The sequence below is a fragment of the Calypte anna genome, chromosome 4 (assembly GCF_003957555.1).
Source record: "Calypte anna isolate BGI_N300 chromosome 4, bCalAnn1_v1.p, whole genome shotgun sequence".
In the NCBI taxonomy this organism is placed as follows: Eukaryota; Metazoa; Chordata; class Aves; order Apodiformes; family Trochilidae; genus Calypte; species Calypte anna.
In genome coordinates, this window is record NC_044247.1 from 11,766,937 (window position 1) to 11,780,731 (window position 13,795).

Genomic DNA, 13,795 nt, shown 5'->3' on the forward strand with positions numbered 1-13,795 from the left:
AGAACACATACTTCATTTGACTCCCGGATCAAATCAGTGATGTCCACTTTTGGATGATCATTCTTTGCATCGCTGAGACTGGAGCCCTGCTGCACAGCTGGAGGCAAAGGACTGTCTTTGTTAGTGACACTGTCAAAAAATCTGCACAAAGCAAACACACAAGAAGTCAGCAAGAACTCATTTATCACAACAGAGCAATAACAACACCTACTGAAGATGAAGAGAATGGGAAATGGTGACAAGTCACAGCAGGAGCAGCACAAGTACGGTGTAACAGTAACATAAACATGGGAACCAGCTACCCAGAGAATGTTGCAGAGCTTCTGCTCTTGGGGTTAAGACCTGGCTAGACAATAACAGGCTGGTGTGCTGTAGTGCTAGCTGTAGTTCTCTTTGAGTGGCAAGTTGGACTAGAGGTTCACCAAGGCACCTTCCACTCAGCATTGCCCTGGTTTGCTGACCTATCCTGCAAGGCTGGAACTGCACAGCTGGGAGAGGGGAAAAGAGCCTTGTCCTGAACAGTGACCCTGTCACTCTTCATTCCCTCAGCTGCATAAACCAAGACATGTCTGATCTGCACCTATTCATCATACCTACATAAACAGCCTAAACAGATCCACAGGGAAGCTGGCAAATTTCTTCTCCAACATGAGTGACACATATCTACAGACTAATAATTTCCTTTTTCTTAAGAGGCAAACCACTGTGATCTTTTAAAATATACCAGCCTAGATTAATTGTGCAACAGAAGTGTTACAGCCAGATAAAAAGTTGAGAGCAAGAATTCAAAAAGAGCTTGTAATAATCATCAAAATGGGGTGTTAAGTGGAAACAGCAGCTGGTTTGGTTGAAGTAAAAATTAAAATTTCATCACACTTCTAGATTTTTAATTTTAATATATTTAAACTGAGCAAATGCGTTCTTACTGTTGTTTTTTCTTTGTTTAAGTGTTAAATATTTGAGTGAGTATAGCTAGGTTTTAGAATAAATAGTAGGCTACATGGTATCTTATAATAAAATTTACATTTGTCTAATTAATCCTGTAGCCCCCACCTTATTTAAACATGCAACATTTAAAGATCTCTAATTACCACCTCTTAACAGTCATAACTCAGTGACTTCTTCAGCAAGTTTTGCTTGCAATGCGTAAGTTTAAAATGTACTTTAAGTTGCATATTGGAATTTATTCTTCAAATGCTACTATAGACCAAACATCTGGTTATGATTGTCTCAGTTCAATTTCTTTGAATTTTAGTTCTATTTCAAGCCATTAGCAGCAGAGGATCTGCAAGAACTGAGCTGCAGAATATGTTTTCAGTAAATTGATGCCTAAGCTGTCTGGAACAGTCTTGGATTACCTCATCATTAAGGAAAGCCACCTTCTATAAGTGATACAAATTCCAGGCAAAGAAAAAAAAAACAAAACCCAAAACATTACGTTTACTTCAAAATACACAAAATGGCAATGGCTTTAGAGGGACTTTAACAGAGGATGAGATTTTCAGAGGATCCAGGTACATTTTCCAGCTAGCTCTTCCAGAATTTTGTCCTAAAGCCTAAGACAAACACTTAATTCCTTTTAATCTTTTGGAAGTCCTGTCTAGATGTCTCCTCAGCTTCCCCAGAACAACTTATCTATTTGCAATCACAACAGCTGCTACATAGCCCAGAAGAAAACCAGTCCCACTGATACCTGTTGAGCACAGTGACAGCTTCTGCATCATCCTTACAAGTCAGCAACTTCTCCATGTTGTATTCCAGCACTGCCAGACCCAGCTGCAAGATTGCCTTTATCCCATCATAGAAGAAACAGTCCACCACATTGACTGCACTTTCAATAGGCAGCACACTGATAAAAAGGGTAAGGAACCAGGAGAGAGAGACCGAGGAGAAAAAAGTCATGTCCGTCATGTGCTCTGTCAGCTGAGGGAGATGAACCCTGATGAGCTCCTCAAACACTGCCTGATCTACCAAGGCACCTGCAGGGAAAGGATAACAAAACCACCACACAGAGCTTAACACAGAGCAGCAAAGGGTTGGACTCGATGATCTCTGAGGTCCCTTCCAACCCAGCCAATTCTATGATTCTATGAAACTTTCCTCAGAGCACCCAGCAGAAATCAAGCCCCTCTCCTAACAGAGCATTGTTGTACAAGCAAACACAGGTCCAGCTGCCTGGAGCCACTGTGCATGGTTGCAAAGCCTCACTGCATGCTGTATGCAAGGCATGGCAGCACTTCTGTGGGCATCTGGCTACTTTCAGGGATTCTATTGATAGCCAGCAAACTGCTTCTGCAATTAGAGAGAAACTTCACATCCTATTTCCTTCTAGCATATATACCTGCAAGTACTGAGTATGAGATCAAAGACTAAGTCTGGACCTGGAGTAATTATTCTTCATTTATTTAAGCTAAGTTTCAAATAAATAATATGAATGGCAGTTACAATTCCAAAATAACAGTATAATAGTCTTCCTGAGTAGTCTTATCTAGAGTAATGACAAGATCTGAAAATCATATCTACTTCTGCTTAAGGAGGACACATGGGACTTTCTCTCTAACTTCCATTTTCTACTTCAGGTTTAGACTAGATATCAGGAAGAATTTCTTTACTGAAAGAGTAGTCAGGCACTGGAATAGGCTATCCAGGGAGGTGGTGAAGTCACCGTCCTTGGAGGCATTCAAAAGACATTCAGGACATGCTCTAGTGGGCCTGGTGGCTTTTTCTGAGTTGATGGTTGGAGCAAGTGATCCTAGAGGTCTTCTCCAGCCATGACAATTCTGTGATTTTGTGATTCACAATACTGAACCAAATGCAACAATTTCTCTTGACTATTCAGCCTTCAGCTCGTCTCTTACATTTTTTCTTAATGAGTGATCATTTACATTCAGTTCTAGATAAAGACAGATGGATGTTACCAATAATTCGACGATTGAAATAATCAGGTAGCATCCTTTCACACACAGCAACCAAGAGCCAAAATGCTTCCTCCTCTTTAGCATAGAGCAGAAGTACTGATGTCAAAATATTCATTGCCTGTAACATTTTAACAGAAAAGGAAGTATTTACAAGGAACAGTGGTGAAAATGCAACTGTTGTCATACTTGACATTTATATTTCTGAAAGCGCTTTACAGCGTGTGTTTAGAGTGCCAGGATAACCTGCAGCCATATCCAGTACAAGACTTTTTAATCTATGTTATTAAATACAGAGCATAGTATTTAAACTACCTAAAAATATTTTTAAGTGCTAAAAGTCTAGTAAGAATTCAAAGGCTTATGCATGAAGTGGATATGAGAGCATCTACCAACAAATTCAAGTGCCATGTAAAAACTCTTGTTACTCAGTGGCACAAAAAAAGCCAATTAAGTGACCCACTGAGCAAGAAACCATTACATATTTATGTAGCCATCACACTGCCATCATGAGCTAGACAATCAACACCCAGAATCTCCAAACTGCTGTACCTGACAATATCCAATCTGGGGATTCCTGTATGCATAAGCTGTAAGAACTCTCCGGAGTGCAGAAATTCCTGTGTCACTTTGGAAAGCAGGATGCTCAGGCAGGGAGCGCCGTAAATCTCGTTCAATTTCATCAGTAGCTAAAGTGCACGTTCCTAAGGACTTTTCCACCAGTTCAGTGTAATATCCAGGGTTGGATGCCATATCATTTACAGCACCTGCCAACAGAGTATTGCAGAGTATTAGAGGAAAAATGTAAAGTATCCATGTTATTGTCTACAATTTGTATTAAAACCTTTGGTGAATACTGAGGTACATCATGAATCTCCAGGTGTTACTGCAATAATGCATCAGAGTAATTCTATGGAAATTAGTGAAATAACTCTGAAATGAAAAAAGGGAAGCAAGATAAAATAAGGCTTGGAGGACATCTAAGTCACTTTCCAGTATGAAGTTGATTGTGAATTAGTATTTTGTTTCACTGGGGGAAAAAAAAGAAACCAAACAAATACTCCCTTTCATCTGCAATTTTGCCCAAGCTTTCTGGCAAACACAATACCTTTCAGTTTGTAGAGCTGGGAACAGGTTAGAAAAATAGGCACAGGATTGGTATTTACCTAATTAATTCCACAACTTTTATGTCAACACTTTCCAAGACACAGATATCACAAGACATAGAAGCAAAAATGCCTATGTAAATGCTAAAACACTAGAAAAGACAAATCTATGCTCACATGCCCTCATACAATAAGCAAAATAAAACGCATTTGTTAGGATAAACATCCTCTGGAACAGCAGAAAGCTCTGCCCAGGGGAACACAGGGAGTGCAGCTAGCAGATAAGGTCCTGTGGTTTCTCAAAACCTGCAGCTCATTTTCTGAATCTGACGCAGGCTTTCTGTCTGGCCCTGATCCAGTCAGTGGCTGCTGCTTTTCTAGGTGTCTCAGAGAAGGGGAATGGAAAGCACAATGTGGTGTTGGAAAGCAGTGTCTCAGCTCCCTGGGCCTCCATTTCCTCTGGTTCGGTGCTCTGGTAGAGCTGTGTCTTAACGGGTGTCAAGAAAGCCACAAAAGCAAATTCAGAGCTTTGGCAAGAGATCCCATATGTATAACAAAGTCCACAATTCCTGTACATCTCACACTTTAAACCAAGCAACAGCCTATAGCAAAGAGCTGCTGAAAACTGGGACCAATTTCTCTGCCAGGAAAACATTTTTGTTTTTTGTGTCTGGCAATGCTATCCTCTCAAGAAAGCTTAAATCAAAACTACTGAAACACAGCCCCACAAACATGCTTTTCTTTTCAACAGGTAAAGAGGCTTTGCTGAAGCTGCTTGTCCCTTGGAACATCATGTATTATTACTGCTATTTTTCAATTGAGCTTGCTGTACAAGTGGCAGAGGCAGGTTTAGTTTGAATCAATGTAAAACAAAATAACAGACAAAATGACCCTGTTCATCATTTTCAAGAGTCTTTCTTCAGAAAGATTTGGATAGCTTGCCAGAGGTAAGAGCATTTTTTGTCAGACTGCATTCAGTCAGTAACTAGGGCATCCACACAGTAGAGTTCACAAAATCAATCAATTACATTTGTTATGCAATACCTGAGAAGAGCAGCCAGAGCTCTCCTCTTAGTGCCTCTGGGATCCCTCTTACAACCAGGTCTCGGGTCTTCTTTGTTCGGAACATGCTGACACCATGTCCACGTTCAACAAAGAGGATGTTCCAGGACTGCTCTTTCATTTTTTCTTTCAGCTATAAGAAGCAGAAAACAGCAAACATTAAGTATCCTAGAAGATTTTACTCATGTTTTGGAGAACAGAACCAAATTTTGCTATCAGTTACATCCATACGAACTGGAAATGACAACACTGGAATCCGCTTTGATACGTGAAATGAATGCAGGTGCAAATCAGAGCCAAACCCAACCTGTGCTGAGTATAAATTTGGCATTCAGTGCAATCTCCTCCTTTGCCTACTATTGAATGAAACCAGTAGAAAAGATAACTAAGAAAACCAGGGTGATTAGAAGGCTAGGTTTGCCTGTGTGAGGTGGCAGGTTTCTATGTGCTTCTTCAACAAACTACTTCAACAAACAAACTAAGAGAAAAAGTATTTGGCCAAGACAGCTCAATGAAATCAAGTAAGTGATTATTTGCAAAGTCAACTCACTGTCACAGGCACTTGCTAATTACTCTGATAAATTAACATACTTTGATTCCAACATGTCTGTGAAATGATCTTTGCTAATAAAACTGCATTAATTCTGTTACAGATTAAATAATATCCCACAGAAACTCAACAGGCAAAACAGGTTGCTTCCTTTTTTTGATTCATCATGCTTTGTTGCACTAGATTAGTTGACAGATTTGGCACAGCATGGAAGGCACACAGAGGGGCAGCATGACATCAGTGTGATTATTCTCCCACAGTTTCTCAATCTTTTCTCAATTTACTTACATGAGCTCCAGGCAGCAGCAGGGGAGAATCAATAAGCAGGAAAATATATAGGAGAATGAAGTCTGCTTGGATTAAGGAGAGGAACTAATACCTGAAAACAGTTATGTCCATATAGTTTTTAGATTTAACCAAATATTTATCAACCAGATAGAATGTTTTTACAAGCTAGCAATTTCTGTCAACACAGAAGCTATCAGTGTATGTATCTGGATTTCAGTAGGACCAGCCATGTAAGTAAAACCTGACTGACAGAATGAAAACTGCCAAAAGTTCCCTATTCAGACAAAGCTGAAGTTACAGGCATTTTACCTGCAGAGTAGAAGGAGGTGTAGATAGCAGAAACAGCGAAATGGATGCTTTGTAAGGTACAAGGTTACTAATAAACTACTGATTATGAACCTAAAATGCAATTCAATTTCTCAGAAGCAAAGCAGCTGCTGGTCTGGTGCTCCAGCTCAGGCAAGACCCCAGGCTGAGGTAGGATCAACACTGCCACTGCATTTTCTGTGCATGCAGCAGTAAGATTTACCATTGTTAAAGCAATTGAAGGTGCCAAAAGAAAAAGTAGATTTTATCCATTTCTGTTCAACTCACTATAAAAAGCAAAACTGAAAAATCTGGGCTGCCTTTTCTCCTGCCCAAAGGGTGTTTATTTGCTGATTTTTCTAACATGAAAAAATTCTGTATCTCAATTTACCCAGTTCTGATGAAAGACTTCATTACAAAATAGTATCTTTAAGTATTCTTGCCCACACTATGGAGAAGCAGAAGTGGGATGCCCTGCTGCAAAAACAACTAAAGAAACATTATCCAGAGCATAGCTTTGTCAGAAGGAATTGCAAAGGAATGAAACAAGGAAGAAATTAAGTCAATTTCTTGATAACATTCTCCTTGCTCCCAAAGAGTTTGTAGTAACTATGTATTCTAACAATTCAGATAGACATGAAACATGTTCACTACCACAAAATGAAGAGCCATCTCCTCCCCGAGGGGTGGAAGAGCAGGAAGAATTAGTTCCATGAAGATAAGGCATATCATTATTAAACAAGATGAGCAGAAAATTGAAAGGAGCCATGAAGAAGCACCCTGTGGACTCCAAATACAGAAAATGCAGATGAAAGATTGGCACAGCCCCAGAGGAAATCAGCAGCCTTGCTGGAACACATTTGGAATATACGTCAGTCCTTTCCAATTAGATTCCATAAACTGTTGGCCATTTTCTCCCTTACCATTTTAGAGTCTAGATTCTCAGCATCCTGAGGATGGTAGACAGTCATTAGGGCTTCTGTACTGACAGTCTTGCTGTTATCTCTCTGACCCATCTTTGAAAGTCCCCCATCAACATCATTTGGACTGTCAGAGGCAGAACCAGATGCAACCTTGGAAAAAAAAAAAATTTAACAGTGGTTGTTACAATTGCCAACCAGTCCTTCAAGAAGCACCACTGATACCAGAAACCATTCTGCTGTTAGAACATCATTGTTTATTATATTAAGTGACAGGTACTAGATACAGACTTCCAAAATAAAATAACAGCAGTGTCTCCTCTGCACAGGTGGACTCTCAGGAGGCTGCACTTGAAATAAATGACAAACCACCCCATCTCTACAAAACTTAATTATCAAAGAACAAATATTCATAAGAACTGACAGACAGGGAAGGCTGACCATCCATCACTACTGAAGTCAAAAGAAAAATATTAATTTAAATGAAGCTGTATGGTGAACAGAAATGCTGAGAGCATTTAAAAACCAGCATTAGAACCTTCATTGTTTTTCAAAACCTGCTGAAGAGCAAAGTAAAAGAATCCAAAAGAGTCTGTATTTACAGTAGAGCCATTGTTTAACACATTCTCTTTCAAATGGGCTCAGTTATTTATTTTTCCACACCTTAAAACCAGAGGGACATGACTTAGCAGGGTATGACAAAATAATGCAGATATAACCCAAAATAAGTTAATCCTAAAGAAAATGCTCCTGAGCAGCAGTAGTTACCACTAAGATCTTCCCAGGGTGTGATGCACTCTTATCAGCAGAGAATTTCTGCTGACATCCAGCTACCTTGTTTTTATTACTCTTTTTTGCCTTTTAAGAGTCAAAATCTCAAGGTAGAGATTTTCCTGATATCCTGATTATTTTCTACTAAATGGCATTTATTTGTACACTACTTCACTCTTAACACTGGCATTTTAGAGGCAGCTCTAGCTGATTCTATTTAATTTGTTTTCAAGGGAAAATTTTCAGAGAAGAGATACAGTAACTGTAATAAATAATGCTTGTTTGGGATGGTTTGTCACTGTGTTCCTTATTATGCATGAAAGTAGACTAACAGAGTTCTTCACATCTAGAAACAACCTTAAATTCATTCCATCAACTTCTTGAGTCAAACAGTCAGCTGGCAAAAACCAGCACAGCTACACATAATGCTATATCCAACTTGTGGACTTTTGTTTTAACATGGAGGATCTGAAGGCAAGAGATGGGAACATAATTTTTTAAAGAGAAAAAGATTTAGACGACTTGAAATCTAGAGGTACAGCAGACATAGTTACTCACCTTATGTCTAGATTCAGGCTTAAATACAAATGTGTTGTATAATACAGCAAAACACTGCCAAGAACATGTATACTACTAGTTAAGACTACAAAAGCTAATTCCTAGGAGGAGGTATTAAGACACAAGAATTAGCAGAGCAGTTACCTCTGTATTTACGATGTACTGGGGACTTGAAGTTGCACTGCATTTCATCCTGAGCTTTGCCACAAGCTGCTCAAAATCTCTCACCTCTGTAAAACGAAAAGCTGTTTTCCCTTTGGTACTAATGCTGACTCCTCTGTTGGCTGGGTCTGCCTTATCCACCCCTGTGACCTATGGAAGGAAGAACACATACATTAGGAAAGAAATTTTATCAGCTTACTTCTAGAAGAGAAAACCTGTTCAAAATATACCCAGACATGAAACAGTAGCATAAGGCACCACACAAGAAAATTAACAACACAAGTGATAAAATCACTATTTCAAAGCTTGGTGGTCTGGGGCTATTTTAGCACAAATCTATCTATTATATAATACATTTTTGACAGAGTACAGAAAAATCTTTCCAAAGGTTTTCCCATCTGTGAGTGCTGAGCTTATTTAAAAATCTTGCCTCTTTCTACCTGCTGAAGCTGATACTCTTTTTTTCTTATCATTGAAAAGCAGACAAAATATGGCTTTTGCAAGTAATCAAATGAAACAAGTTTCACAAAAATGAATTTCCACTGAGAATACCCTCAAAGACAGCTGCCATAACACGACAGCTGGAGCTGATTATAATTGTCATGATGGAAGTTACAGATTAGAGCAGTTAACACACTGTAATGCAAGTACAAGTGAGACAGTCAGGAACAGCTACACTGACTGCCACTGCTAATGCAATGCTTGTTACAGGTAAAGAATGAAAGAGCACTGAAATAAAGTAACTCTGCAGTACTACAGAGCAAACAGTGAGGGCCTGACAATCCACAAGAATAAAATTAGTTTAAGCTCCTTTAACACAGCCTCTTCTTGTTTTTCACAGGTTACAGAATCCTCTGTTGTTTGCAGGACTATTTATAGAGGATCAAATAAATTGCTTTATCTGGGAGGGGAACAGCAAGTGTATTGCTGAAACTAGCTCACTCACGCCCCTATGCCTTTCATCAGGGAGTAAGCACACAGAGTATGCAGTGCAATTACAGAACCTGGCTAATTTTTAGGCTATTGTAAAATATGTCTGTGTGCTGATGAAAAGCTCTTGACACTGACACCTGAAATGTGGCAATGTCCCAGATCACATGAAGTCAAGAGAGGGATGAAGAATGTTGTGGGGTTTTTTCCCCAGAAGTTATTCCACACTCTAGCTATAGTAGGCTATAGAATTATGAATGCAGTCTCCTTTGCAATAGGGCTCTTTTTCATCCTGTGAGACTATCAGCTGTAATGGCACTGACACTTGTTCACTGCCAATGGATTTCCTGTAGACTTTTGGACAGTACCCATCAACTGTTGTGAAAACAATTGCTTTAATGAGCTAAGAAACAAATACAGCAGAGCAATTAGTAATCTTCAAGATCCTCTACCCTCACCAGTTCTTTTTATCTTGAGAATCTCTTATCAGCTTCAAGAATTAACCATAAGCTTTTCCATTTAAACAAATAAGTATTAAAAAAAATTGGATTCTGTACCCAGCTACAGAAATTCAATAATGTAAAATTCAAGTAAATAAAATAGGGAAAGAGAATACAGGGAGCAAAGCTGAAACAGGCAAACAGTTCTATAAACCTCAGACAGAATTCCTATATGTAGTATGCAAGGTAGAGAGATATGTATGACATCATGTAAAGCAGATTGTAATGAAAATCTGCTAAACTGGAATAAAACTACAGAAGTGCAATATTTCTGGTATAACTGGCTCTGATTTGTACTGTGCATTACCTCTCTCAATGGAATGATTACACTGCACAGGCTGCCATCCTGGCTAGCAAAGCAAATGTAGTTTTCTGAAATACACATTTTGCCATGAGTGTTGTAATGACTGAAAGGAACCCATAAGAAGCACTCGTGAACTTCCTTCAAGGTCTCTTCCTTGGGTAATCTGAAGAATGCACTAAACTGCTCACTGTGGGCTCGGCTTTCCAGGCCTCTAGATTAAAAATAAAATAAAAAACAGGGTAGGAGAAAGAAAAGAAAAATTAAATAAGTTTAACATGTCTTTACAAAGTTAAAAAATACCTTGGGAAAAGTCAGTAAAACATCATGCTCTCCCATAATCCATGGGGTTCACCTGGAAGGCTCAATGTTTTGCTCAAAGAGGAAAAAAAGGCAGGACCACTTCTGTCTCTGTTCACCCACTTAACAAAACAGTTAAATACTAAACAGGAATAGATTTAAGCATGTTCTTACACAGTAAAGCATTTTGCTGAATCAGGGCCTACAAGTAGAGCAGAAAAACATACTAATAACCTAAGATGCTCTGCTTCCCCACCCACCAAAATAGTCCATTTAAACCTAAAACAAGTTTGGGCTTGATACAGCATTAATTAGCTACAAATGTAGCACATTGTAAACATCTGCCACAGGCTAATTCCTCACAGGTAACTGTAGACAGAAACAACATTTTGGCTGTAGAACAACATCTGCTTCCAGCACTGCTACCAAACTGAGCGATCAACTACCCAGGACATACAACCTAAAACAAGTTTTATTACCAGTGTACTGTAAAACTAAACAGTTTTGTGGGGGTTTTTTTCTTAAATCATAGGTGCATGGATCTTAAAGTGGGAACAATAATGTAAAAAATGCTTTATCATAAGTTCTGACTTGCAGATAGGCAGCACAACAAAGAGTTAGTCCCTTCATGTGAGTTTAAATTACCTAATAACAGACTGGCTTTTCCTGGTTACTTTTCACAGTAAATAGCTGAGGGCCACAGACTAAAACCTGAATGCTTGAGTGAGTGTTTGGACAGCTCTCTGAGCCAAAGGCAGCATTTGCTTTGAGAGAAACCAGAACCAGAACTGAAGAAAAACCATGAAACTACTACAAGAAAGAAGTATACACCTTCCTTGAGAAGAAAGGACCCTAATCACCAGGTTACTTACATACACATCTTTCCCACTGCCTAAAATATTGTCTTAAGTAAGGAAAGCCATGGACCTGCTGCAAATCATTGATTCTATCACCCATCTCCATTGGCAGATGCAGTTATTATTTACACTTCTATTAAATTATTTAGTCTCCTTATCCTTCCTAATCTCTCTTTGGAGATTCCTCACACTTACTCTTAATTTTCTAATCCTAAATGCTGCTAGAATACTTCTAAAAATCCAGATTACAGTAAACCCCATAGTTTCAGACCAGCTTTGAAGGGTTCATCACTTCCTGTCTTCATATAGACTATTGACACTGCAAAGTAACAATAAATTAAAATGCCTCACATTGCTTTGATCCTAAATTGTAACGAGACATTTCTTTAAGTGAACACCAGCTTTGCTGACATTTACAAACCTCCTTGAGACAAGGATTCTCTTTCCCTTTGCCTAAAGAAGTACAGGGTCCAGAGCAGGTAGATATTAAGTAATATATTACCTCTTAGTGATCTGCAGGGGGTCATGAAGGACTGGGTCATTTTCAAACGTCTCCTTATCAAAAAGTCTCCTGACAGCATAGTTTGCCAGCTGCTCCATGAGAAGGAATGTTTCACTAATGTGCAAAAACATGGAAAAATAGTGATCTTCCCCACGGGAGCACACATGAATGCTCTCTGTCAGAATCACATTAGAAGTCTTCTCCAGTTTCGATATTTCATCCCAAGAGATAATAAGTTTTACTGAAAACACAAATACAGGCAGATGTGAGTAACTTCTGGTTAGCTGCTACCCTCACAGAAATAAAAAAATGTAGTCAACAGCACTAATAAAATATAATTAAGCAACACAGTTAAATGATAAAACACTTGGGAAGATCTACAAACTCACAAGCACAAAAACCACTCTCTCACAATTCCTAGAAAATAATTCTAAAGTTTTTCTTCCTATAAAATTCTTTCTAATAAAGACACATCATGTATGAAAATACAAGCTTACATCACCTTTTCTTTGCTCTCGTGTGAAACTGCAAATTTCAAACAAACACCATCAAATAAGCTATCTCATTTCAAAAGTTTACTAATAGGGCTTCTTAAACTAAATCAATCATGTATTGGCATTAGAGAAACCAGCCCAGTAGCTATAACATTTCCCACTAAAAATGAAAATTTCCTTAGAAAGGTTATGCTTTCAAGTTTTCACATAAATACAGCTCATGCTTAGAGGCATTTGTTTGGGCATTTCTAATGGTACATAGGAAAAAAAAAGATGTGTGCTTAGTGCATTCACATGAAAAATTAAGTCTGTGTGTGTAAAGAAATAACTGTAATTCCAGGCTGAATTTAGATGCAGCACAAACTAAAGGTGACAGACAACTTTTAGTTACAGTTAACTGCAACAGGTCTGCTTTCCTTCCAAAGTTTAAAAGGGTAGAAGAAAATTAACAGACTTGTGTAGTAATTTACACAAGTGTATTAATTTCCATAAATTATTTTATGTTTGCAGTTTTCTGTGTTCTGTGTTGACATTTGCTCACGTGGCTGACTTGCAGAGAGTTCCACTAGGACACAGGAAGAATTCTTCTGAAGGTGAAAGATAAGCAGTAACATGTGAAGACTTAGTATGGAGGCTTACTTACTTTCTGCTCCCAGCAAAAATGAATAAAAGCTAAGGAAGTTGGTACTAAGATAAAGCCATCCTTGACAGGGCACTCTGCCCTTCCAGTAACTGCAGGAGTAATAGGTAACCAACTTCTCCTGCTCTGGTAATCCAAAACACTTTTCAAACTTCATGAGACCTTCACGAAACTTCTCAGGATCATCTTCTTTTACAAAAGAACCTTTTCCCTCTTCAGCAATCAAACCCTAAAATGAAAGAACCAGATTCTTTACATATGCATCCATATGGCCAGGAGGTCTCTAAATGCATCTGCATGCATGCAGTACAGTATTCTCCTAACAGCATAGTAGGTTTTAGAACAGGAAGAAGGTTCAAAACAGGTCTGAGGATCAAAACACACTGAGGTCACAAATCAAGTGTGCTATTTCAGACTCATCCAACAAGTTTCCCACACACTCCCAGGTTTCTTCTTCTGAAATGGATATATTTTCTTCCTTTAATCACAATAATTCCTGGGCTAAATATGTAGCACATATAAAATGCACTATTGCACCATCCCAAAAAATATACCATACATTTTCCAGGCATTATTAAAACTACTGTGAAATAATGTATCAGCAGTTTAGTTTTAGCCCACTACATAAAGGTG

The 13,795-nt window shown here is 38.6% G+C and overlaps 1 protein-coding gene across 4 annotated transcripts in view; it reads right to left on the bottom strand.

The window, feature by feature from the left end:
• TBC1D8B (TBC1 domain family member 8B) overlaps window positions 1-13,795 on the bottom strand; it is a 37,914-nt gene that overhangs the window by 11,383 nt on the left and 12,736 nt on the right. For 3 of the 4 annotated variants that reach the window (XM_030448963.1, XM_030448961.1, XM_030448962.1), the window contains exons 4-13: window positions 13,166-13,391; window positions 12,029-12,269; window positions 10,376-10,583; window positions 8,621-8,788; window positions 7,151-7,300; window positions 5,066-5,216; window positions 3,468-3,682; window positions 2,919-3,036; window positions 1,694-1,979; window positions 12-141 (exon numbers count right to left, since the gene is read on the bottom strand). In XM_030448963.1, the coding sequence (XP_030304823.1) occupies window positions 12-141; window positions 1,694-1,979; window positions 2,919-3,036; window positions 3,468-3,682; window positions 5,066-5,216; window positions 7,151-7,300; window positions 8,621-8,788; window positions 10,376-10,583; window positions 12,029-12,269; window positions 13,166-13,391 (1,893 nt within the window). The remainder of the gene's footprint in view (window positions 1-11; window positions 142-1,693; window positions 1,980-2,918; window positions 3,037-3,467; window positions 3,683-5,065; window positions 5,217-7,150; window positions 7,301-8,620; window positions 8,789-10,375; window positions 10,584-12,028; window positions 12,270-13,165; window positions 13,392-13,795) is intronic. The other variant, XM_030448964.1, reaches the window with a different exon arrangement.